This window comes from Coturnix japonica, unplaced genomic scaffold, assembly GCF_054131305.1.
Source record: "Coturnix japonica strain WE unplaced genomic scaffold, WE-NBRP24 Scf058, whole genome shotgun sequence".
Lineage (NCBI taxonomy): Eukaryota > Metazoa > Chordata > Aves > Galliformes > Phasianidae > Coturnix > Coturnix japonica.
In genome coordinates this window covers 899,536-927,469 of record NW_028188961.1, presented here as the reverse complement: position 1 = coordinate 927,469, position 27,934 = coordinate 899,536, and the positions used below count along the sequence as shown (strand labels likewise).

The following is a 27,934-nucleotide window of genomic DNA, read 5'->3' as shown; positions in this document are numbered from 1 at the left end:
CATTTTCCCGCCCTAAACCCCCCATTTCCCGCCCTATAACCCCCATTTTCCCGCCACCCCCCATTTTCCCGCCCCCCCCCTTTCCCATTTCCCGCGCGCGCGCTCCCGTTCCCGCGCCGCACTGCGCTTTCCCCCCCCCCCACCTCCCCCCTTCATTTACATACCGACCCCCTTCATCTTAATTAACCCCTTCATTTACATACCGACCCCCTTAATTAACCCCTTCATTTACATACCGACCCCCTTAATTAACCCCCTCATTTACATACCGACCCCCCCTTTATCCCGCGCTTATTCCCTCCCCAATTTCCCGCGCGCGCGCCCCCCACTTTTAACCACGCGGTTGTTTTTTTTCTCTCTTTTCCCGCGCGCGCGCTCGGACCACGCGCTTTTTTCCCGCGCGCGCGCCCCGAACCACGCGCTTTTTTCCCGCGCGTGCGCAGCGTCCCCCCCCCCCCCCCCCCCAATTATAGGGGAATATTGGGGAGAAAAACCCCAAATCTGTGGGGTTTTACCTCATTTTATGGGGGGGGGCTGGGAAATAACCCTAAAAAGGGCTTAAAATTGAAGCCCTGGGGGGAATCGAAGCGATTTTGGGGTGAAAAAGGTGGATTTTGGGGGCGTTTTTAGCGCTATTTTGGTAGACCCCCCCCCCCCCCCCCCCCCCACAGACATGAAGGACCGGACACAGGAGCTGCGCAGCGTATGTGGGGGGTATAGGGGGATCTATGGGGAGATATGGGGATCTATGGGGATCTATGGGGATTTATGGGGAGATATGGGGATCTATGGGGAGATATGGGGAGCTATGGGGAGATATGGGGAGATATGGGGCTGGGGGGGGATATGGGGAGATATGGGGAGATATGGGGATCTATGGGGAGATATGGGGCTGGGGGGGGGATATGGGGGGATATGGGGATCTATGGGGCTGGGGGGGGATATGGGGGATCTATGGGGCTGGGGGGGATATAGGGGATCTATGGGGATCTATGGGGCTGGGGGGGGGGATAAGGGGGATATATGGGGGATCTATGGGGCTGGGGGGATATGGGGATCTATGGGGCTGGGGGGGGGATATGTGGGGCTAGGAGGGGGGGATATGGGGGATCTATGAGGCTGGGGGGGGTCATCTGTGGGGCTGGAGGGGGGGAGATGTGGGGCTGGGGGGGATATGGGGCTGGGGGCGTCATCTATGGGGCTGGGGGGGGGGAATATAGGGGGCTGGAGGGGGGATATGGGGGGAGATAGGGGGCTGGGGGGGAGATGGGGGGCTGAGGGGGGAACTATGGGGCTGGGGGGAGATCTATGGGGCTAGGGAGGGGGGAATATAGGGGGCTGGGGGGGTATCTATGGGGCTGGGGGGGATATAGGGGATCTATGGGGATCTATGGGGCTGGGGGGGGGGGATAAGGGGGGATATATGGGGGATCTATGGGGCTGGGGGGTGGGTATGTGGGGCTAGGAGGGGGGGATATGGGGGATCTATGAGGCTGGGGGGGTCATCTGTGGGGCTGGAGGGGGGGAGATGTGGGGCTGGGGGGGACATGGGGGGCTGGGGGGGTCATCTGTGGGGCTGGGGGGGGGAATATAGGGGGCTGGAGGGGGGATATGGGGGGAGATAGGGGGCTGAGGGGGGAGATGGGGGGCTGAGGGGGGATCTATGGGCTGGGGGGAGATCTATGGGGCTAGGGAGGGGGGAATATAGGGGGCTGGGGGGGGTATCTATGGGGCTGGGGGGGATATGGGGGAGCTATGGGGGATATGGGGCTGGGGGAGGTATGGGGGGCAGGGGGGCTGGGGGGGGATATGGGGCTGGGGGGGGTCATCTATGGGGAGCTATGGGGCTGGGGGAGATGGGGGATCTATGAGGCTGGGGGGGTCATCTATGGGGCTGGAGGGGAGGAGATGTGGGGCTGGGGGGACATGGGGGGCTGGGGGGGTCATCTATGGGGCTGGAGGGGGGGAGATGTGGGGCTGGGGGGGTCTATGGGGCTGGGGGGGAAATATGGGGCTGGGGGGTCATCTATGGGGATCTATGGGGCTGGGGGGGATGTATGGGGCTGGGGGGGATGTATGGGGCTGGGGAGGGGGGATATGGGGGATCTATGGGCTGGGGGGGGGATATGGGGGATCTATGGGGCTGGGGGGTCATCTATAAGGACCTATGGGGCTGGGGGGGGGGTCTGTGGGGGGATCTATGGGGCAGGAGGGGTCTGTGGGGGGGATATGTGGGGCTGGGGGGTCATCTATGGGGCTGGGGGGTCATCTATGGGGCTGGGGGTGATCTATGGGGCTGGGGGGTCATCTATGGGGCTGGGGGTGATCTATGGGGCTGGGGGGTGATCTATGGGGCTGGGGGTGATCTATGGGGCTGGGGGTGTCTATGGGGCTGGGGGGTGATCTATGGGGCTGGGGGTGATCTATGGGGCTGGGGGTGATCTATGGGGCTGGGGGTGTCTATGGGGCTGTGGGGGTCTATGGGGCTGTGGGGGTCTATGGGGCTGGGGGTGTCTATGGGGCTGGGGGTGTCTATGGGGCTGGGGGTCATCTATGGGGCTGGGGGGTGATCTATGGGGCTGGGGGGTCATCTATGGGGCTGGGGGTGATCTATGGGGCTGGGGGGTGATCTATGGGGCTGGGGGTGATCTATGGGGCTGGGGGGTCATCTATGGGGCTGGGGGTGATCTATGGGGCTGGGGGGTGATCTATGGGGCTGGGGGTGATCTATGGGGCTGGGGTGTCTATGGGGCTGGGGGGTGATCTATGGGGCTGGGGGTGTCTATGGGGCTGGGGGTGATCTATGGGGCTGGGGGGGTCTATGGGGCTGGGGGGTCATCTATGGGGCTGGGGGTGTCTATGGGGCTGGGGGTGATCTATGGGGCTGGGGGTGTCTATGGGGCTGGGGGTGATCTATGGGGCTGGGGGGGTCTATGGGGCTGGGGGTGATCTATGGGGCTGGGGGTGATCTATGGGGCTGGGGGTGATCTATGGGGCTGTGGGGGTCATCTATGGGGCTGGGGGGGGTCTGTGGGGGGATCTATGGGGCAGGAGGGGTCTGTGGGGGGGATATGTGGGGCTGGGGGGTCATCTATGGGGCTGTGGGGGTCTATGGGGCTGTGGGGGTCTATGGGGCCGTTCAGTTGGTGCTGGTGCTGCAGTGCGGCGCAGTGCTGCAGTGGGGGATTGCACAGCGCTAACACGGGACCCGCTGTGGGGCGGCCTATGGGGCGGGCTATAGGGCTGGTTATGGGGCTGGCCTATAGGGCTGCTTATGGGGCTGGGCTATAGGGCTGCTTATGGGGCTGGGCTATGGGGCTGCTTATGGGGTGGCCTATGGGGCGGCCTATAGGGCTGCTTATGGGGCTGGGCTATAGGGCTGGCTATAGGGCTGGTTATGGGGCGGACTATGGGGCTGGTTATAGGGCTGCTTATGGGGCTGGGCTATAGGGCTGGCTATGGGGCGGACTATGGGGCTGGTTATAGGGCTGCTTATGGGGCTGGGCTATAGGGCTGGCTATGGGGCGGACTATGGGGCTGGGCTATAGGGCTGCTTATGGGGCTGGGCTATAGGGCTGGCTATAGGGCTGCTTATGGGGCTGGGCTATAGGACTGCTTATGGGGCTGGTTACGGGGCTGCTTATGGGGCTGGGCTGTAGGACTGCTTATGGGGTGGCCTATGGGGCTGGTTATAGGGCTGCTTATGGGCTGGGCTATAGGGCTGGCTATGGGGCGGACTATGGGGCGGCCTATAGGGCTGCTTATGGGGCGGCCTATGGGGCGGCCTATAGGGCTGCTTATGGGGCTGGGCTATAGGGCTGGCTATAGGGCTGGCTATGGGGCTGGTTATAGGGCTGCTTATGGGGCTGGGCTATAGGGCTGGCTATGGGGCGGACTATGGGGCTGGTTATAGGGCTGCTTATGGGGCTGGGCTATAGGGCTGGCTATGGGGCGGCCTATGGGGCTGGTTATAGGGCTGCTTATGGGGCTGGGCTATAGGGCTGGCTATAGGGCTGGCTATGGGGCGGACTATGGGGCTGGTTATAGGGCTTCTTATGGGGCTGGGCTATAGGACTGCTTATGGGGTGGCCTATGGGGCTGGTTATGGGGCTGCTTATGGGGCAGTGGGGGGCCTATGGGGCTGGCTATAGGGCTGCTTATGGGGCGGCCTATGGGGCGGCCTATAGGGCTGCTTATGGGCTGGTTATAGGGCTGCTTATGGGGCTGGGCTATAGGGCTGGCTATGGGGCGGACTATGGGGCGGCCTATAGGGCTGCTTATGGGGCTGGGCTATAGGGCTGGGCTATGGGGCGGACTATGGGGCTGGTTATAGGGCTGCTTATGGGGCTGGGCTATAGGGCTGCTTATGGGGCTGGGCTATAGGGCTGCTTATGGGGCTGGTTATAGGGCTGCTTATGGGGCTGGGCTATAGGACTGCTTATGGGGTGGCCTATGGGGCTGGTTATGGGGCTGCTTATGGGGCAGTGGGGGGCCTATGGGGCTGGCTATAGGGCTGCTTATGGGGCTGGGCTATAGGGCTGGCTATGGGGCAGACTATAGGGCTGCTTATGGGGCTGGGCTATAGGGCTGGCTATGGGGCAGACTATAGGGCTGCTTATGGGGCTGGGCTATAGGGCTGGCTATGGGGCAGACTATAGGGCTGCTTATGGGGCTGGGCTATAGGGCTGGCTATGGGGCGGCCTATGGGGCTGCTTATGGGGCTGGGCTATAGGACTGCTTATGGGGTGGACTATGGGGCTGGTTATAGGGCTGCTTATGGGGCTGGGCTATAGGGCTGGCTATAGGGCTGCTTATGGGGCTGGTTATGGGGCGGACTATGGGGCTGGTTATAGGGCTGGTTATGGGGCTGGGCTATAGGGCTGCTTATGGGGCTGGTTATGGGGCGGACTATAGGACTGCTTATGGGGCTGGTTATGGGGCTGCTTATGGGGCTGGGCTATAGGGCTGGCTATGGGGCTGCTTATATGGCAGGTTATGGGGCAGTGGGGGGCCTATAGGGCTGGCTATAGGGCTGGCTATGGGGTGGACTATGGGGCTGGTTATAGGGCTGGCTATGGGGCTGGTTATGGGGCAGTGCGGGGCCTATAGGGCTGGGCTATGGGGCTGCTTATATGGCAGTCTGTGGGGCAGGTTATGGGGCAGTGGGCTGCCTATAGGGCTGGGCTATGGGGCTGGTTATGGGGCAGTGGGGGGCCTATGGGGCTGGGCTATAGACCTGGTTGTGGGGCTGCTTATGGGGCACAGTGGGGTTCTATGGGGCTCTATGGGGTGCTATGGGGCTCTATGGGTTCTATGGGGCTCTATGGGGTGCTATGGGGCTCTATGGGTTCTATGGGGTTCTGTGGGGTTCTATGGGCTCTATGGGCTCTATGGGGCTCTGTGGGGTTCTATGGGGCTCTATGGGCTCTATGGGCCTCTATGGGGCTCTATGGGGTTCTATGGGGCTCTATGGGGCTCTATGGGGCTCTATGGGGCTCTATGGGGCTCTGTGGGGTTCTATGGGGCTCTATGGGTTTCTATGGGGCTCTATGGGGCTCTATGGGGCTCTATGGGCTCTATGGGGCTCTATGGGGCTCTATGGGCTCTATGGGCTCTATGGGTCTCTATGGGTTCTATGGGGCTCTATGGGGCTCTATGGGGCTCTATGGGGTTCTATGGGTTCTATCGGGCTCTATGGGCTCTATGGGGCTCTATGGGGCTCTGTGGGGCTCTATGGGGCTCTGTGGGGCTCTATGGGGCTCTATGGGCTCTATGGGGCTCTATGGGCTCTATGGGCTCTATGGGGCTCTATGGGCTCTATGGGGCTGACCCCCATCTCCCCTATAGGCCAAGGACAGCGATGATGAGGACGAGGTGGTTCACGTCGACCGCGACCATTTCATGGATGAGTTCTTCGAGCAGGTGCTGCCCCATAGCGACCCATAGCGACCCCATAGAAACCCTATAGAGACCCCATAGGGACCCCATAGAGACCCTATAGTGACCCCATAGGGATCCATTGAGTCCCATTGAGTTCCATTGAGATCCATTGAGACCCATAGCGACCCATAGAGACCCTATAGCGACCCCATAGAGACCCCATAGGGACCCCATAGGAACCCTATAGGGACCCATTGAGTACCATTGAGATCCATTGAGATCCATATAACCCCATATCCCCCCATATAACCCCATATCCCCCCATATAACCCCATATAACCCCATATAGCCCCATATAACCCCATATAACCCCATATAATCCCATATAACCCCATATAACCCCATATAACCCCATATCCCCCCATATAACCCCATATCCCCCCATATCCCCCCATATAACCCCATATAACCCCATATAACCCCCTATAACCCCATATAACCCCATATCCCCCCATATCCCCCCATATATCCCCATATAACCCCATATAACCCCATATCACCCCATATAACCCCATATAACCCCATATAACCCCATATAACCCCATATCCACCCATATCCCCCCATATCCCCCCATATAACCCCATATAACCCCATATCCCCCCATATCACCCCATATCCCCCCATATAACACCATATAACCCCATATCCCCCCATATAACCCCATATCCCCGCATGTAACCCCATATAATCCCATATAACCCCATATAACCCCATATAACCCCATATAACCCCATATCCCCCCATATCCCCCCATATAACCCCATATCCCCCCATATAACCCCATATAACCCCATATAACCCCATATCCCCCCATATAACCCCATATAACCCCATATAACCCCATATCCCCCCATATCCCCCCATATAACCCCATATAACCCCATATCCCCCCATATAACCCCATATAACCCCATATCCCCCCATATAACCCCATATAACCCCATATAACCCCATGTCCCCCCATATAACCCCATATAACCCCATATAACCCCATATCTCCCCATATAACCCCATATCTCCCCATATAACCCCATATCCCCCCATATCCCCCCATATAACCCCATATAACCCCATATAACCCCATATAACCCCATATAACCCCATATAATCCCATATAACCCCATATCTCCCCATATCTCCCCATATAACCCCATATAACCCCATATAACCCCATATCCCCCCATATAACCCCCTATAACCCCATATAATCCCATATAATCCCATATAACCCCATATAACCCCATATCTCCCCATATAACCCCATATCCCCCCATATCCCCCCATATAACCCCATATATCCCCATATAACCCCATATCCCCCCATATAACCCCATATATCCCCATATAACCCTATATAACCCCATATAATCCTCTGACCCTATATCCACCCTATATCCACCCCATATAATCCCATATAACCCCATATCCCTCCCTGACCCTATATCCACCCCATATAACCCCATATAACCCTATAGGTGGAGGAGATCCGGGGCTGCATAGAGAAGCTGTCTGAGGACGTGGAGCAGGTGAAGAAGCAGCACAGCGCCATATTGGCCGCCCCAAACCCCGATGACAGTGAGTCTATGGGGTCTATAGGGTTTATAGGGTCTAAGGGGTCTATGGGGTCTATGGGGTACATGGGGGCTATGGGGGCTATGGGGGCAATGGGAGCTATGAGGTCTATAGGGTGAGTGGGGCTCTATGGGGCCTATGGGGTTCTATGGGGTCAATGGGGCCTATGGGGTCTATGGGGTCTATAGGGTCTATAGGGTCAATGGGGTCTATAGGGTCTATGGGGTCAATGGGCTCTATGGGGTCTATAGGGTCTATGGGGTCTATGGGGTACATGGGGGCTATGGGGTACATGGGGTCTATGGGGTCTATGGGGGCTATGGGGTCAATGGGGTCTATAGGGTCTATGGGGTCAATGGGGTCTATAGGGTCTATGGGGTCTATGAGGTCAATGGGCTCTATGGGGTCTATGGGGTCTATAGGGTCTATGGGGTCTATGGGGTACATGGGGTCTATGGGGTCTATGGGGTCCATGGGGTACATGGGGCCTATGGGGTCTATGGGCTCAATGGGCTCTATGGGTTTCTATGGGTTCCTATGGGGGCTATGGGGTCTATGGGATCTATACGGTCTATGGGGTCTATGGGGTCTATAGGGTCTAGGGGGTCTATGGGGGCTATAGGGTCTATGGGGTACATGGGGGCTATGGCGTCTATGGGGGCAATGGGGTCTATGAGGTCTATAGGGTGAGTGGGGGCCTATAGGGCTCTATGGGGTTCTATGGGGTCTATAGGGTTTATAGGGTCTATGGGGTATATGGGGTACATGGGGTCTATGGGGTCTATGGGGTTAATGGGGTCTATAGGGTCTATGGGGGCAGTGGGAGCTATGAGGTCTATAGGGTGAGTGGGGGCCTATAGGGCTCGATGGGGTCTATGGGGTCTATAGGGTCTATGGGGTTCTATGGGGTCAATGGGGTCTATGGGGTCTATGGGGTTTATAGGGTCTATGGGGTCTATGGGGGCTATAGGGTCTATGGGGGCTATGGGAGCTAAGAGGTCTATAGGGTGAGTGGGGTTCTATGGGGCTCTATGGGGCCTATGGGGTTCTATGGGGTCTATGGGGTCAATGGGGTCTATAGGGTCAATGGGGTCTATGGGGTCTATGGGGTCAATGGGTTCTATGGGGTCTATGGGGTCTATAGGGTCAATGGGGTCTATAGGGTCTATGGGGTCTATGGGGTACATGGGGGCTATGGGGTACATGGGGTCTATGGGGTCAATGGGGTCTATAGGGTCAATGGGGTCTATAGGGTCTATGGGGTCTATGGGGTCAATGGGCTCTATGGGGTCTATGGGGTCTATGGGGTCAATGGGCTCTATGGGGTCTATGGGGTCTGTAGGGGTCTATTGGGTGAGTGGGGTTCTATGGGGTCTATGGGGTCAATGGGCTCTATGGGGTCTATGGGGTCTGTAGGGGTCTATTGGGTGAGTGGGGTTCTATGGGGTCTATGGGGTACATGGGATCTATGGGGTCTATAGGGTCTATGGGGGCTATGGGGGCAATGGGAGCTATGAGGTCTATAGGGTGAGTGGGGGCCTATAGGGCTCTATGGGGTTCTATGGGGTCTATAGGGTCTATGGGGTCTATGGCGTCTATAGGATTTATAGGGTCTATGGGGTACATGGGGTCTATGGGGGCTATGGGGGCAATTGGGCTCTATGGGGCTCTATGGGGCCTATGGGGTTCTATGGGGTCTATGGGGTTTATAGGGTCTATGGGGTCTGTGGGGTCTATAGGGTCTATGGGGGCAATGGGGTGATTGGGGTCTATGGGGTACATGGGGTCTATGGGGTCTATAGGGTCTATGGGGGCAATGGGGTGATTGGGGTCTATGGGGTACATGGGGCCTATGGGGTCTATGAACTCAATGGGAGCTATGGGGCTCTATGGGGTCTATGGGGTTCTATAGGGTTTATAGGGTCTATGGGGGCTATGGGGTACATGGGGCCTATGGGCTCAATGGGAGCTATGGGGCTCTATAGGTTTCTATGGGGTTCTATGGGGCCTATGGGGTATCTATGGGGTTCTATGGGGCTCTATGGGGCTCTATGGGGTTCTATGGGGTTTATGGGTTTCTATGGGGTCTCTATGGGGTCTCTATGGGGTTCTATGGGTTCTATGGGGTTCTATGGGTCTCTATAGGTCTCTATGGGGTTCTATGGGTTTCTATGGAGCTTTATGGGTCTCTGTGGGGTTCTATGGGTCTCTATGGGTCTCTATGGGGTCTATGGGGCGCTATGGGGCGCTGAGTGTCCCCTGACCCCATAGAGACGAAGCAGGAGCTGGAGGATCTGACGGCCGACATCAAGAAGACGGCCAACAAAGTGCGCTCCAAGTTGAAAGGTGGGACCTATGGGGTCTATGGGGTCTGTGGGGTCTCTATGGGGCTCTATGGGGTCTCTATGGGGTCTATGGGGCTCTATGGGGTCTCTATGGGGTCTCTATGGGTCTCTATGGGTCTCTGTGGGGTCTCTATGGGGTCTCTATCGGGTCTATGGGGTCTCTATGGGGCTCTATGGGGTCTCTATGGGTCTCTATGGGGTCTATGGGGTCTCTATGGGTCTCTATGGGGTCTCTATGGGTTTCTATGGGTCTCTATGGGGTCTCTATGGGTCTCTATGGGCCTCTGTGGGGTCTATGGGGTCTCTATGGGTCTCTATGGGGTCTCTATGGGGTCTCTATGGGGACTCTATGGTGTCTATGGGGTCTCTATGGGGTCTCTATGGGGTTTCTATGGGTCTCTATGGGGCTCTGTGGGGTCTCTGTGGGGTCTGTATGGGGTCTCTATGGGTCTCTATGGGGTCTCTATGGGGTCTATGGGTCTCTATGGGGTCTATGGGGTCTATGGGTCTCTATGGGGTCTATGGGGTCTCTATGGGGCTCTATGGGGTCTGTGGGGTCTCTGTGGGGTCTCTATGGGGTCTCTATGGGGTCTATGGGGTCTCTATGGGTCTCTATGGGGCTCTGTGGGGCTTTATCGGGTCTATGGGTTCTCTATGGGGTCTCTATGGGGTCTCTATGGGTCTCTATGGGGCTCTGTGGGGTCTGTATGGGGTTTCTATGGGGTCTCTATGGGGTCTCTATAGGGTCTATGGGGTCTCTATGGGGTTCTATGGGGTCTCTATGGGGTCTCTATGGGGTCTCTATGGGGTCTATGGGGTCTCTATGGGGTTCTATGGGGACTCTATGGGGTCTATGGGGTCTCTATGGGGTCTATGGGGTCTATGAGGTCTATGGGGTTCTATGGGGTCTCTATGGGGTTTCTATGGGGTCTCTATGGGGTCTCTATGGGTCTCTATGGGTCTCTATGGGGTCTCTATGGGTCTCTATGGGGTCTCTATGGGGTCTCTATGGGGTCTCTATGGGTCTCTATGTGTCTCTATGGGTTTCTATGGGGTTTCTATGGGGTCTCTATGGGTCTCTATGGGGTCTATGGGGTCTCTATGGGGTCTCTATGGGTCTCTATGGGTCTCTATGGGTCTCTATGTGTCTCTATGGGTTTCTATGGGTCTCTATGGGGTCTCTGTGGGGTCTCTGTGGGTCTCTATGGGTCTCTATGGGTCTCTATGGGTCTCTATGGGTCTCTATGTGTCTCTATGGGTCTCTATGGGTCTCTATGGGGTCTATGGGGTCTCTGTGGGTCTCTATGGGTCTCTATGTGTCTCTATGGGGTCTCTGTGGGTCTCTATGGGTCTCTATGGGGTTTCTATGGGTCTCTATGGGGTCTCTATGGGGTCTCTATGGGGTCTCTATGGGGTCTCTATGGGTCTCTATGGGTCTCTATGGTTCTCTATGTGGTCTCTATGGTTCTCTATGGGGTCTCTATGGGTCTCTATGGGTCTCTATGGGTCTCTATGGGGTCTCTATGGGTCTCTATGGGTCTCTATGGGTCTCTATGGGTCTCTATGGGGTCTCTATGGGTCTCTGTGGGTCTCTATAGGGTCTCTATGGGTCTCTATGGGTCTCTATGGGGTCTCTGTGGGTCTCTATGGGGTTTCTATGGGTCTCTATGGGGCTCTATGGGGTCTCTGTGGGTCTCTATGGGGTCTCTATGGGTCTCTGTGGGTCTCTATAGGGTCTCTATGGGTCTCTATGGGTCTCTATGTGTCTCTATGGGTCTCTATGGGTCTCTATGGGGTCTCTATGTGTCTCTATGGGTCTCTATGGGTCTCTATGGGTCTCTATGGGTCTCTATGGGGTCTCTATGGGGTCTCTATGTGTCTCTATGGGTCTCTATGGGTCTCTGTGGGGTCTCTATGGGTCTCTATGGGGTTCTATGGGGTCTATGGGGTCTCTATGGGGTCTATGGGGTCTGTGGGGTCTCTATGGGGTCTCTATGGGTCTCTATGGGTCTCTATGGGTCTCTATGGGGTTTCTATGGGTCTCTATGTGTCCCTATGGGTCTCTATGTGTCCCTATGGGTCTCTATGGGTCTGTATGGGGTCTATGGGGTCTCTATGGGGTCTATGGGGTTTTATGGGGTCTCTATAGGGTCTATGGGGTCTCTATGGGTCTCTATGTGTCCCTATGGGTCTCTATGGGTCTCTATGGGTTTCTATGGGGTCTATGGGGTCTATGGGGTCTCTATGGGTCTCTATGGGGTCTCTGGGTCTCTATGGGGTCTCTATGAGTCTCTATGGGTCTCTATGGGGTCTCTATGGGGTTTCTATGGGTCTCTATGGGGTCTCTATGGGGTCTATGGGTCTCTATGGGTCTCTATGGGTCTCTATGGGGTCTCTATGGGGTCTCTATGGGTCTCTATGGGTCTCTATGGGGTCTCTATGGGGTCTATGGGGTCTCTATGGGTCTCTATGGGTCTCTATGGGTCTCTATGGGTCTCTATGGGGTCTCTATGGGGCTCTGTGGGGTCTCTATGGGGTCTCTATGGGTCTCTGTGGGTCTCTATGGGTCTCTATGGGTCTCTGTGGGTCTCTATGGGTCTCTATGGGGTCTCTATGGGGTCTATGGGGTCTCTATGGGGTCTCTATGGGTCTCTATGGGGTCTCTATGGGGTCTCTATGGGTCTCTATGGAGTCTCTATGGGTCTCTATGGGTCTCTATGGGGTCTCTATGGGTATCTATGGGGTCTATGGGTCTCTATGGGTCTCTATGGGTCTCTGTGGGTCTCTATGGGGTCTCTATGGGGCTCTATGGGGTCTCTATGGGGTCTCTATGGGGTCTGTGGGGTCTCTATGGGGTCTCTATGGGTCTCTATGGGGTCTCTATGGGTCTCTATGGGTCTCTATGGGTCTCTATGGGTCTCTATGGGGTCTCTGTGGGTCTCTATGGGTCTCTATGGGTCTCTATGGGGTTTCTATGGGTCTCTATGGGTCTCTATGGGTCTCTATGGGGTCTCTATGGGTCTCTATGGGTCTCTATGGGGTCTCTATGGGGTCTCTATGGGTCTCTATGGGTCTCTATGGGGTCTCTATGGGTCTCTATGGGGTCTCTATGGGTCTCTATGGGGTCTCTATGGGTCTCTGTGGGTCCCTATGGGTCTCTATGGGTCTCTATGGGTCTCTGTGGGTCCCTATGGGTCTCTATGGGTCTCTATGGGTCTCTATGGGTCTCTATGGGTCTCTATGGGTCCCTATGGGTCCCTATGGGTCTCTATGGGTCTCTATGGGGTCTATGGGGTCTCTATGGGTCTCTATGGGGTCTATGGGGTCTCTATGGGTCTCTATGGGGTCTATGGGGTCTCTATGGGGTCCCTATGGGTCTCTATGGGTCTCTATGGGTCCCATTGCAGCCATAGAGCAGAGCATTGAGCAGGAGGAAGGCCTGAACCGCTCCTCAGCCGACCTGCGCATCAGGAAGACGCAGGTGGGACTCATTAATTAACTAATTAACACCCCCCCTAATTAACATATCCCCTAATTAACATATCCCCTAATTAGCACATCCCCTAATTAACATATCCCCTAATTAACATACCCCCTAATTAATTAATAACCCCCCCCCCCCCAATTAATTGTGGACCCCCCCCTAATTCAGGATCCCCCCCTTCTAATTAAGGACCTTCCCCCCCAATTAACGCTATCTCCCTAATTAAGGACCCCCCCTAATTAACACCCCCCCCCCAATTAATTAAGGACCCCCCCTAATTAATCAACTCCCCCTAATTAAGGATCCCCCCTAATTAATTGAGGACCCCCCCCAATTAATTAAGGACCTCCCCTAATTAAGGACCCCATTCCTAATTAAGGACCCCCTCCAATTAATTAAGGACCTCCCCTAATTAATCAACCCCCTCTAATTAATTGAGGACCCCCCCACTTAATTAAGGACCCCCCCTAATTAAGGACCCCCTTCCTAATTAAGGAACCCCCCCAATTAATTAAGGACCCCCCCTAATTAATCAACCCCCCCTAATTAAGGACCCCCCCCCACTTAATTAAGGACCCCCATCCCTAATTAATTAAGGACCTCTCTCAAATTAATTAAGGACACCCACCCCAATTAAGGACCCCCCCCTTATTAATTAAGGACCCCCTTCCTAATTAAGGAACCCCCACCAATTAATTAAGGACCCCCCCTAATTAATCAACCCCCTCTAATTAAGGACCCCCCCCCCAATTAATCAACCCCCTCTAATTAAGGACCCCCCCACACTTAATTAAGGACCCCCCCAATTAATTAAGGACCCCCCCTAATTAATCAACCCCCTCTAATTAAGGACCCCCCCCCACTTAATTAAGGACCCCCATCCCTCATTAATTAAGGACCTCTCCCAAATTAATTAAGGACACCCACCCCAATTAAGGACCCCCCCCCAATTAATTAAGGACCCCCCCTAATTAATCAACCCCCCCTAATTAAGGACCCCCCCTAATTAACACCACCCCCTTCCTAATTAAGGACCCCCCCCTAATTAATTAAGGACCCCCCCCAATTAATCAACCCCTTCTAATTAAGGACCCCCCCTAATTAATTGAGGACACCCCCAATTAATTAAGGACCCCCCCCTAATTAATCAACCCCCCCTAATTAAGGACCCCCCCCTAATTAATTGAGGACCCTCCCAATTAATTAAGGACCCCCCCTAATTAAGGACCCCCTTCCTAATTAAGGACCCCCCCCCAATTAATTAAGGACCCCCCCCAATTAATTAAGGACCCCCTTCCTAATTAAGGACCCCCCCCAATTAATTAAGGCCCCCCCCAATTAATCAACCTCCCCTAATTAAGGACCCCCCCAATTAATTAAGGACCCTCCCAATTAATTAAGGACCCCCCCTAATTAAGGACCCCCCCCACTTAATTAAGGACCCCCCCCTAATTAATCAACCCCCCCTAATTAAGGACCCCCCCCCTAATTAATTGAGGACCCTCCCAATTAATTAAGGACCCCCCCTAATTAAGGACCCCCCCCACTTAATTAAGGACCCCCCCCTAATTAATCAACCCCTTCTAATTAAGGACCCCCCCAATTAATTAAGGACCCCCCCACTTAATTAAGGACCCCCCCCTAATTAATCAACCCCCCCTAATTAAGGACCCCCCCCTAATTAATTGAGGACCCTCCCAATTAATTAAGGACCCCCCCTAATTAAGGACCCCCCCCACTTAATTAAGGACCCCCCCCTAATTAATCAACCCCCCCTAATTAAGAACCCCCCCCCTAATTAATTGAGGACACCCCCAATTAATTAAGGACCCCCCCTAATTAAGGACCCCCTTCCTAATTAAGGAACCCCCCCAATTAATTAAGGACCCCCCCTAATTAATCAACCCCTTCTAATTAAGGACCCCCCCTAATTAATTGAGGACCCTCCCAATTAATTAAGGACCCCCCCTAATTAAGGACCCCCTTCCTAATTAAGGACCCCCCCCCAATTAATTAAGGACCTCCCCTAATTAATCAACCTCCCCTAATTAAGGACCCCCCCCAATTAATTGAGGACCCTCCCAATTAATTAAGGACCCCCCCTAATTAAGGACCCCCTTCCTAATTAAGGACCCCCCCCCAATTAATTAAGGACCCCCTTCCTAATTAAGGACCCCCCCCAATTAATTAAGGACCCCCCCTAATTAATCAACCCCTTCTAATTAAGGACCCCCCCTAATTAATTGAGGACCCTCCCAATTAATTAAGGACCCCCCCTAATTAAGGACCCCCTTCCTAATTAAGGACCCTCCCCAATTAATTAAGGACCCCCCCTAATTAATCAACCCCCCCTAATTAAGGACCCCCCCCAATTAATTGCGGACCCTCCCAATTAATTAAGGACCCCCCCTAATTAAGGACCCCCTTCCTAATTAAGGACCCCCCCCCAATTAATTAAGGACCCCCTTCCTAATTAAGGACCCCCCCCAATTAATTAAGGACCCCCCCTAATTAATCAACCCCTTCTAATTAAGGACCCCCCCTAATTAATTGAGGACCCTCCCAATTAATTAAGGACCCCCCCTAATTAAGGACCCCCTTCCTAATTAAGGACCCTCCCCAATTAATTAAGGACCCCCCCTAATTAATCAACCCCCCCTAATTAAGGACCCCCCCCAATTAATTGAGGACCCTCCCAATTAATTAAGGACCCCCCCTAATTAAGGACCCCCTTCCTAATTAAGGACCCCCCCCCAATTAATTAAGGACCCCCTTCCTAATTAAGGACCCCCCCCAATTAATTAAGGACCCCCCCTAATTAATCAACCCCTTCTAATTAAGGACCCCCCCTAATTAATTGAGGACCCTCCCAATTAATTAAGGACCCCCCCTAATTAAGGACCCCCTTCCTAATTAAGGACCCTCCCCAATTAATTAAGGACCCCCCCTAATTAATCAACCCCCCCTAATTAAGGACCCCCCCCAATTAATTGAGGACCCTCCCAATTAATTAAGGACCCCCCCTAATTAAGGACCCCCTTCCTAATTAAGGACCCCCCCCCAATTAATTAAGGACCCCCTTCCTAATTAAGGAACCCCCCCAATTAATTAAGGACCCCCCCTAATTAATCAACCCCCCCTAATTAAGGCCCCCCCCCTAATTAATTGAGGACACCCCCCAATTAATTAAGGACCCCCCCTAATTAAGGACCCCCTTCCTAATTAAGGACCCCCCCCAATTAATTAAGGACCCCCCCTAATTAATCAACCCCTTCTAATTAAGGACCCCCCCTAATTAATTGAGGACCCCCCCACTTAATTAAGGACCCCCCCTAATTAAGGACCCCCTTCCTAATTAAGGACCCCCCCCAATTAATTAAGGACCCCCCCTAATTAATCAACCCCTTCTAATTAAGGACCCCCACTAATTAATTAAGGACCCCCACCCCTAATTAAGGACCCCCCCATAATTAAGGCCTCCCCCAATTAATTAAACCCCCCCAATTAATTAACCCCCCCAATTAATTAATGAACCTAATTAACCCTTCTTAATTAATTAACTCCCCTAATTAATTAACTCCCCCCTAATTAACTAATTAATTCCCTCCTCATTAAGGACCCCCCCCAACTAATGAACCCCCTCCCTAATTCATTAAACCCCCCAATTAATTAATTAACCCCCTTATCTAATTAACCCCCCCCCCCCCCAATTAACTAATTAATGAACGCACTAATTAACCGCTTGTTAATTAATTAATTCCAGCACTCGACGCTGTCCAGGAAGTTCGTGGAGGTGATGACGGAATATAATGCAACCCAATCCAAGTACAGGGATCGCTGCAAGGACCGGATCCAGAGACAGCTGGAGATCAGTGGGTCACTGCCCCATAGCTGCCCCATAGCTGCCCCATAGCTGCCCCATAGCCACCCCATAGAGACCCATAGAGATCCATAGGGACCCCATAGAGATCCTATAGGGATCGCTGCAAGGACCGGATCCAGAGACAGCTGGAGATCAGTGGGTCACTGCCCCATAGCTGCCCCATAGCTGCCCCATAGCTGCCCCATAGCCACCCCATAGAGACCCATAGAGATCCATAGGGACCCCATAGAGATCCTATAGGGATCGCTGCAAGGACCGGATCCAGAGACAGCTGGAGATCAGTGGGTCACTGCCCCATAGCTGCCCCATAGCTGCCCCATAGCTGCCCCATAGCCACCCCATAGCCGCCCCATAGCCGCCCCATAGAGACCCCATAGAGATCCTATAGGGACCCATAACGGATCCAGAGACAGCTGGAGATCAGTGGGTCACTGCCCCATAGCTGCCCCATAGCTGCCCCATAGCCGCCCCATAGAGACCCCATAGAGACCCCATAGGGACCCCATAGAGATCCTATAGGGAGCCCATAGGGACCCATGATCAATGCAAGGACCGGATCCAGAGACAGCTGGAGATCAGTGGGTCACTGCCCCATAGCCGCCCCATAGCTGCCCCATAGCCGCCCCATAGAGACCCTATAATGGCCCCATAGGGAGCCATTGAGATCCATTGAGTTCCATTGGGAGCCATTGAGATCCATTGAGACCCATTGAGATCCATTGAGACCCATAGCCGCCCCATAGCCGCCCCATAGCCGCCCCATAGGGACCCATAGAGATCCTATAGGGACCCCATAGGGAGCCATTGAGACCCATTGAGATCCATTGAGACCCATTGAGTTCCATTGGGAGCCATTGAGATCCATTGAGACCCATTGAGATCCATTGAGACCCATAGCCGCCCCATAGCCGCCCCATAGCCGCCCCATAGGGACCCATAGAGATCCTATAGGGACCCCATAGGGAGCCATTGAGACCCATTGAGATCCATTGAGACCCATTGAGTTCCATTGGGAGCCATTGAGTTCCATTGAGACCCATTGAGATCCATTGAGACCCATAGCCGCCCCATAGCCGCCCCATTGCCACCCCATAGAGACCCCATAGAGATCCTATAGGGACCCCATAGGGAGCCATTGAGATCCTATAGGGACCCATAACGGATCCAGAGACAGCTGGAGATCAGTGGGTCACTGCCCCATAGCCGCCCCATAGCTGCCCCATAGCCGCCCCATAGGGAGCCATAGAGATCCTATAGGGACCCCATAGGGAGCCATTGAGATCCTATAGGGACCCATAACGGATCCAGAGACAGCTGGAGATCAGTGGGTCACTGCCCCATAGCTGCCCCATAGCCGCCCCATAGAGATCCTATAGGGACCCCATAGGGACACCATAGATAGTCTATAGGGAGCCATTGGGAGCCATTGAGTTCCATTGAGCCACATTGAGTTCCATTGAGATCCATTGAGACCCATAGCTGCCCCATAGGGACCCATAGCTGCCCCATAGGGACCCATAGAGACCCTATAGGGACCCATTGAGATCCCATAGAGACCCCATAGGGACCCATTGAGTTCCATTGAGATCCATTGAGTTCTATTGAGTTCCATTGAGATCCATAGGGACCCCATAGAGCCCCACACCCAGCCCCATAACCAGCCCCATATCCAGCCCCACAAGTTGTTTGTGCTGCCCCACAGCCGGTCGGACGACCACCAACGAGGAGCTGGAGGACATGTTGGAGAGCGGCAAGCTGGCCATATTCACTGATGATGTACATGGGGATATGGGGGATATGTGGGGTTATATGGGGTTATATGGGGAGATATGGGGTTATATGGGGGTTATATGGGGTTATATGGGGTTATATGGGGTTATATGGGGTTATATGGGGGGATATGGGGTTATATGGGGGATATATGGGGTTATATGGGGTTATATGGGGTTATATGGGGGATATATGGGGGGATATGGGGTTATATGGGGGATATATGGGGTTATATGGGGTTATATGGGGTTATATGGGGGATATATGGGGTTATATGGGGGGATATGGGGTTATATGGGGGATATGTGGGGTTATATGGGGAGATATGGGGGATATATGGGGGGATATGGGGAGATATGGGGGATATATGGGGTGGATGTGGGGTTATATGGGGAGATATGGGGTTATATGGGGGATATATGGGGTTATATGGGGAGATATGGGGTTATATGGGGGGATATGGGGTTATATGGGGGATATATGGGGGATATATGGGGTTATATGGGGGATATATGGGGGGATATGGGGAGATATGGGGTTATATGGGGGGATATGGGGGATATATGGGGGGATATGGGGGGATACAGGGGGATATGAGGGATATATTGGGTGGATATGGGGTTATATGGGGGATATATGGGTGGATATGGGGTTATATGGGGTTATATGGGGAGATATGGGGTTATATGGGGTTATGTGGGGGTTATATGGGGTTATATGGGGTTATATGGGGTTATATGGGGGGATATGGGGTTATATGGGGAGATATGGGGTTATATGGGGGATATATGGGGTTATATGGGGTTATATGGGGAGTTATGGGGTTATATGGGGGATATATGGGTGGATATGGGGTTATATGGGGGATATATGGGGAGATATGGGGTTACATGGGGGATATATGGGGAGATATGGGGTTATATGGGGATATATGGGGGGAGATGGGGTTATATGGGGGATATATGGGGTTATATGGGGAGATATGGGGTTATATGGGGGATATATGGGGTTATATGGGGTTATATGGGGTTATATGGGGATATATGGGGTTATATGGGGTTATATGGGGTTATATGGGGGTTATATGGGGTTATATGGGGGATATATGGGGTTATATGGGTGATATATGGGGTTATATGGGGGATATATGGGGGATATATGGGGTTATATGGGGGATATGTGGGGATATATGGGGTTATATGGGGAGATATGGGGTTATATGGGGGATATGTGGGGATATATGGGGTTATATGGGGAGATATGGGGTTATATGGGGGATATGTGGGGATATATGGGGTTATATGGGGAGATATGGGGTTATATGGGGGATATATGGGGCTATATGGGGTTATATGGGGAGTTATGGGGTTATATGGGGTTATATGGGGTTATATGGGGTATATGGGGTTATATGGGGGATATATGGGGTTATATGGGGTTATATGGGGTTATATGGGGGGATATGGGGTTCTATGGGGTTATATGGGGGTTATATGGGGTTATATGGGGTTATATGGGGGTTATATGGGGTTATATGGGGTTCTATGGGGTTATATGGGGTTATATGGGGTTATATCCCATGGGTGGGTTCTAGATCTCTGTCCTGTGGGTTCTAGATCAAGATGGACTCCCAGATGACCAAACAGGCCCTGAACGAGATCGAGACGAGGCACAACGAGATCATTAAACTGGAGAGCAGCATCCGGGAACTGCACGACATGTTCGTGGACATGGCCATGCTGGTCGAGAGCCAGGTTAGGGGGCAGCTATGGGGCGCTATGGGGCGCTATGGGGTCCTATGGGGGCTCTATGGGGGCTCTATGGGGGTCTATGGGGCTCTATGGGGTCTCTGTGGGGCTCTATGGGGCGCTATGGGGGCTCTATGGGGCTCTATGGGGTCCCTATGGGGTTCTATGGGGCTCTATGGGGTGCTATGGGGGTTCTATGGGGCTCTGTGGGGCTCTATGGGGCTCTATGGGGTCCTATGGGGGTCTATGGGGCTCTATGGGGTCCCTATGGGGGTCAGGAGGGCTCTATGGGGTCCCTATGGGGTCTGTGGGGCTCTATGGGGTCCTATGGGGTTCTATGGGGCTCTATGGGGTCCCTATGGGTCTCTATGGGGCAGCATCCGGGAACTGCACGACATGTTCGTGGACATGGCCATGCTGGTCGAGAGCCAGGTTAGGGGGCAGCTATGGGGCGCTATGGGGCTCTATGGGGTCCTATGGGGGCTCTATGGGGCTCTATGGGGTCCTATGGGGTCTCTATGGGGTCTGTGGGGCTCTATGGGGTCCCTATGGGTCTCTATGGGGCAGCATCCGGGAACTGCACGACATGTTCGTGGACATGGCCATGCTGGTCGAGAGCCAGGTTAGGGGGCAGCTATGGGGCGCTATGGGGCGCTATGGGGTCCTATGGGGGTCTATGGGGCTCTATGGGGTCCTATGGGGTCTCTATGGGGTCCTATGGGGGCTCTATGGGGTCCTATGGGGTCTCTATGGGGTCCTATGGGGGCTCTGTGGGGCGCTATGGGGTCCTATGGGGTCCTATGGGGTCTCTGTGGGGTCCTATGGGGGCTCTGTGGGTCTCTATGGGGTCCTATGGGGGCTCCATGGGGCTCTATGGGGGTCAGGAGGGCTCTATGGGGTCTCTATGGGGTTCTATGGGGCTCTATGGGGTCCTATGGGGGTCTATGGGGGCTCTATGGGGTCCTATGAGGCTCTATGGGGTCCTATGGGGGTTCTATGGGGCTCTATGGGGCTCTATGGGGTCCCTATGGGTCTCTATGGGGCAGCATCCGGGAACTGCACGACATGTTCGTGGACATGGCCATGCTGGTCGAGAGCCAGGTTAGGGGGCAGCTATGGGGCGCTATGGGGCGCTATGGGGGTCTATGGGGCTCTATGGGGTCCCTATGGGGGTCAGGAGGGCTCTATGGGGTCTCTGTGGGGCTCTATGGGGTCCTATGGGGTACCTGTGGGGGTCTATGGGGCTCTATGGGGTCCCTATGGGGCTCTATGGGGTCCTATGGGGGTTCTATGGGGTCTGTGGGGCTCTATGGGGGCTCTATGGGTCTCTATGGGGCAGCATCCGGGAACTGCACGACATGTTCGTGGACATGGCCATGCTGGTCGAGAGCCAGGTTAGGGGGCAGCTATGGGGCTCTATGGGGCGCTATGGGGGTCTGTGGGGCTCTATGGGGTCCCTATGGGGGTCAGGAGGGCTCTATGGGGTCTCTATGGGGTTCTATGGGGCTCTATGGGGTCCTATGGGGTACCTATGGGGCTCTATGGGGTCCTATGGGGTACCTATGGGGCTCTATGGGATCTATGGGGTGCTATGGGGGTTCTATGGGGCTCTGTGGGGCTCTATGGGGCTCTATGGGGTCTGTGTGTCCCTATGGGGTTGCTATGGGGTCCCTATGGGGCTCTATGGGTCTCTATGGGGTCTCTGTGGGTCTCTATGGGGTCTCTCTGGGTCTCTTCATCTCTCTATGGGTCTCTATGGGGTCTCTATGGGGTCTCTATGGGTCTCTATGGGGTCTCTATGGGGTCTCTATGGGTCTCTATGGGGTCTCTATGGGTCTCTATGGGGTCTCTATGGGGCTCTATGGGGTCCCTATGGGTCTCTATGGGGCAGCATCCGGGAACTGCACGACATGTTCGTGGACATGGCCATGCTGGTCGAGAGCCAGGTTAGGGGGCAGCTATGGGGAGCTATGGGGCTCTATGTGGCTCTATGGGGTCTGTGGGGTCTCTGTGGGGCTCTGTGGGGCGCTATGGGGTTCTGTGGGGCTCTATGGGGGTCTGTGGGGTCTCTATGGGGTCCTATGGGGCTTTATGGGGCTCTATGTGGTCTGTGGGGCTCTATGGGGTCCTATGGGGTCCTGTGGGGCTCTATGGGGTTAACTTATGGGGTCTATGGGATTCTGTGGGGCTCTATAGGGTCTCTATGGGGCTCTATGGGCTCTATGGGGATCTATTGGGTCTCTATGGGGGTTTATGGGGTTCTATGGGTCTCTATGGGGTCCTATGGGGTCCTATGGGGCTCTATGGGGATCTATGGGGTTCTATGGGGTCCTATGGGGCTCTATGGGGGTTTATGGGGTTCTGTGGGGTTCTATGGTGTCCTATGGGGCTCTATGGGGGTTTATGGGGTTCTATGGGGTTCTATGGGGCTCTATGGGGCAACAGCGTGCCCCACATGATCCTGCCCCACACGTTGTAGGGTGAGATGATCGACCGCATCGAGTACAACGTGGAGCACTCGGTGGATTACGTGGAACGCGCCGTGTCCGACACCAAAAAGGCCGTCAAGTACCAGAGCAAGGCCAGGAGGGTCAGTGTGTGGGGCTGACCCATAGATGTGTGGGGCGGGAGGGTCAGTGTGTGGGGCTGCCCCATAGATGTGTGGGGCTGACCCATAGATGTGGGGCCAGGAGGGTCAGTGTGTGGGGCTGCCCCATATATATGTGGGGCAGGAGGGTCAGTGTGTGGGGCTGCCCCATAGATGTGTGGGGCTGACCCATAGATGTGGGGCAGGAGGGTCAGTGTGTGGGGCTGACCCACAGATATGTGGGGCAGAGGGAACTTGGGGGGCTGACATATAGATGGTGGGCTGACCCATAGATGTGTGGGGCAGGAGGGTCAGTGTGTGGGGCTGCCCCACAGATATGTGGGGCTGACCCATAGATGTGGGGCAGGAGGGTCAGTGTGTGGGGCTGACCCACAGATATGTGGGGCAGGAGGGTCAGTGTGTGGGGCTGCCCCATAGATGTGGGGCGGGAGGGTCAGTGTGTGGGGCTGCCCCATAGATGTGTGGGGCTGACCCATAGATGTGTGGGGCAGGAGGGTCAGTGTGTGGGGCTGCCCCATAGATATGTGTGGGGCAGGAGGGTCAGTGTGTGGGGCTGCCCCACAGATATGTGGAGAAGAGGGAACTTGGGGGGCTGCCCCATAGATGTGGGGCCAGGAGGGTCAGTGTGTGGGGCTGACCCATAGATGTGTGGGGCAGAGGGAACTTGGGGGGGGCTGACCCATAGATATGGGCCAGGAGGGTCAGTGTGTGGGGCTGCCCCATAGATGTGTGGGGCGGGAGGGTCAGTGTGTGGGGCTGACCCACAGATGTGTGGGGCAGGAGGGTCAGTGTGTGGGGCTGCCCCATAGATGTGGGGCAGAGGGAACTTGGGGGGCTGCCCCCATAGATTTTATTGGGGGGGGGTGGGAAATTGGAGGGCTGCCCCATAGATATGGGCCAGGAGGGTCAGTGTGTGGGGCTGCCCCATAGATGTGTGGGGCAGAGGGAACTTGGGGGGCTGCCCCATAGATACTGGGAGGAGGCAGGTAAGTGACGCTGTGGGGCGGGAGCTTGTGGGGCTGCCCCATAGATATGTGGGGGGGGTTATAACTTATGGGGCAGCCCCATAGATATGTGGGGGTGCTATAACTTATGGGGCAGCCCCATAGATAATGGGGGGGCCAGTAACTTATGGGGCTGCCCCATAGATTCTATGGGGTGAATGTGGAGCTCTGTGTTAACATTCCTCTCTTCTCCTCCTCAAATGCTGCCCGGATTTGCATAATTAATCACCTCTTTATGTTAATTACCCTTTATGTTAATTACTCTTTATGTTAATGACCCTTTATGTTAATGACCCTTTATGCTAATCCCCCATTAACCCCCTTTATGTTACTATCCCTTTATGCTAATTACCCTCCATTTATGCTAATTACCCCTCACTTATGCTAATTACCCTCCTTTAAACTAATTACCCTCCCCCTTATGCTTATTACCACCCCCCTTATGCTAATTACCCTCCCTTTATGCTAATTACCCCCTTTATGCTAATTACCCACCCTTTTATGCTAATTACCCTCTCCCTTATGCTAATTAACCCTCCCCTAATTCCTTTATTCCCTTTATGCCAATTACCCTTTATGCTAATTACCCTTTATGCTAATGACCCTCTATGCTAATTACCCTCTATGCTAATTACCTTTATGCTAATGACCCCTTATGCTATTCCCCCTACGTCAACCCCCCTTTCCATTAACCCCCCTTTATGCTAATTACCTTTATGCTAATCACCCCATATGCTAATAACCCCTCACACTAATTAACCGGGGGTTCTCCCTCTATGCTAATTAACGCTAATTAACGCTAATTACCCCCCTATAGAAGAAGATAATGATCATCATCTGTTGCGTGGTGCTGGGGGTTGTCCTGGCCTCCTCCATTGGGGGAACGTTGGGCTTATAAATGGGGGGGGGGGGGGGACACTAATTAACACTAATTAACACTAATTAATAGCACTAATTAACACCCCCCCCCCCACTTTACCCCCGTCCCCCCTTTACCTTGAGCTCTCATTAATTAACATTAATTAATGGCAACTTCTTCCCCCCCCCCCCCCCCCCCCCCTTTCCTGCTTAATGGGGGGGCTCTCATTAATTAACGCTAATTAACACTAATTAATTAACCCTAATTAACACCCCCCCCCCTTTTCCCCTTCCCCCCCCCCCCTTTAACCTTGGGCTCTCATTAATTAATTAACATTAATTAATCTCCCCCTCCTCACCTTAAGCTTAATGGGGCGGCTCTCATTAATTAATTAACGCTAATTAACACTAATTAATTAACCCTAATTAACACCCCCCTCTCTCCCCTTTATCCCCCCCCCTAATTTGGGCTCTCATTAATTAATTACCATTAATTAAAGCCCATTATCCACCCTCCCCCCCCCACCCCCACCTTAGGCTTAATGGGGGGGGCTCTCATTAATTAATTAACGCTAATTAACAATAATTAATCCTAATTAACATAACGACCCCATAACAACCCCATAACGACCCCATAACAGCCAAAGAACCCCCCCCCTCCTGCCCCATAGATCTCTGATATAGGGCACCCCATAAGCCCCCCCTGGATATAGGGCACCCCATAACGACCCTATAAACCCCCTGGATATGGGGCACCCTATAAACCCCCTGGATATAGGGTACCCTATAAACCCCCCTGGATATGGGGTGCCCCATAACCACCCCATAAGCCCCCCTGGATATAGGGCACCCTATAAACCCCCCCTGGATATGGGGTGCCCTATAACGACCCTATAAGCCCCCCCTGGATATGGGGCACCCTATAAACCCCCCTGGATATAGGGCACCCTATAAACCCCCTGGATATGGGGTGCCCCATAACCACCCTATAAGCCCCCCCTGGATATAGGGCACCCCATAACGACCCTATAAACCCCCCCTGGATATGGGGTGCCCCATAACCACCCTATAAGCCCCCCTGGATATGGGGCACCCTATAAGCCCCCCTGGATATAGGGCGCCCCATAACCACCCTATAAACCCCCCCTGGATATAGGGTGCCCTATAAGCCCCCCCTGGATATAGGGTGCCCTATAAACCCCCCTGGATATGGGGTGCCCTATAAGTGCCCTATAAACCCCCCTGGATATAGGGCACCCTATAAACCCCCTGGATATGGGGTGCCCTATAACCACCCTATAAGCCCCCCCTGGATATGGGGTACCCTATAAACCCCCCTGGATATGGGGTGCCCTATAAACCCCCCTGGATATGGGGTGCCCCATAACCACCCTATAAGCCCCCCCTGGATATAGGTCACCCTATAAACCCCCTGGATATGGGGTACCCTATAAGTGCCCTATAAGCCCCCCCTGGATATGGGGTGCCCCATAACCACCCTATAAACCCCCCTGGATATGGGGTGCCCTATAAACCCCCCCTGGATAAGGGGCGCCCCATAACCACCCTATAAGCCCCCCTGGATATGGGGTGCCCTATAAGCCCCCCCTGGATATGGGGTGCCCTATAAACCCCCCCTGGATATGGGGTGCCCTATAAGCCCCCCTGGATATAGGGCACCCTATAAGCCCCCCCTGGATATGGGGCACCCTATAAACCCCCCCTGGATATGGGGTGCCCCATAACCACCCTATAAGGCCCCCCCTGCATATGGGGCACCCTATAAACCCCCCCTGGATATGGGGTGCCCCATAACCACCCTATAAGGCCCCCCCTGCATATGGGGCACCCTATAACCCCCTGGATATGGGGTACCCTATAAACCCCCTGGATATGGGGTGCCCCATAACCACCCTATAAGCCCCCCCTGGATATGGGGCACCCTATAAACCCCCCTGGATATGGGGTGCCCCATAACCACCCCATAAGCCCCCCCTGGATATAGGGTACCCTATAAACCCCCCCTGGATATGGGGTGCCCTATAAACCCCCCCGGATATGGGGCACCCTATAAGCCCCCCTGGATATGGGGTGCCCTATAAGCGCCCTATAAGCCCCCCCAGCTATTATACCCTATACCCTATACCCTATATCCTATACCCTATACCCTATACCCTATACCCTATACCCTATACCCTATACCCTATACCCTATATCCTATATCCTATACCCTATATCCTATACCCTATACCCTATATCCTATACCCTATACCCTATACCCTATATCCTATACCCTATACCCTATATCCTATACCCTATACCCTATACCCTATACCCTATACCCTATACCCTATACCCTATACCCTATATCCTATATCCTATACCCTATATCCTATATCCTATACCCTATATCCTATACCCTATATCCTATATCCTATACCCTATACCCTATATCCTATATCCTATACCCTATATCCTATATCCTATACCCTATATCCTATACCCTATATCCTATACCCTATACCCTATATCCTATATCCTATACCCTATATCCTATACCCTATATCCTATACCCTATATCCTATACCCTATACCCTATATCCTATACCCTATATCCTATACCCTATACCCTATACCCTATACCCTATACCCTATACCCCATCCCCTATATCCCACCCCATTGTGCTGTATTTGCTACTAAATCCCATTGGCACAAACTGA

The 27,934-nt window shown here is 53.9% G+C and overlaps 1 protein-coding gene across 3 annotated transcripts; it reads left to right on the top strand.

Moving 5' to 3' along the window:
• Positions 1 to 292: 292 nt before the first annotated feature.
• On the top strand, positions 293 to 27,934 carry LOC146751971 (syntaxin-1B). Of its 3 annotated transcripts, XM_085533273.1 has the most exons (10): positions 293 to 703; positions 5,848 to 5,922; positions 7,417 to 7,516; positions 9,785 to 9,859; positions 13,266 to 13,339; positions 17,106 to 17,214; positions 18,928 to 19,001; positions 20,612 to 20,749; positions 23,223 to 23,333; positions 25,173 to 27,934. In XM_085533273.1, exons 1-10 carry the CDS (start codon positions 674 to 676, stop codon positions 25,251 to 25,253), a joined length of 867 nt encoding a protein of 288 aa, XP_085389399.1. In that variant the 5' UTR covers positions 293 to 673; the 3' UTR covers positions 25,254 to 27,934. The 3 variants fall into 3 exon arrangements, with proteins under 3 accessions (XP_085389399.1, XP_085389400.1, XP_085389401.1); XM_085533274.1 differs by lacking the exon at positions 9,785 to 9,859 and having other exon boundaries at positions 393 to 703; XM_085533275.1 differs by lacking the exons at positions 13,266 to 13,339; positions 17,106 to 17,214 and having other exon boundaries at positions 393 to 703.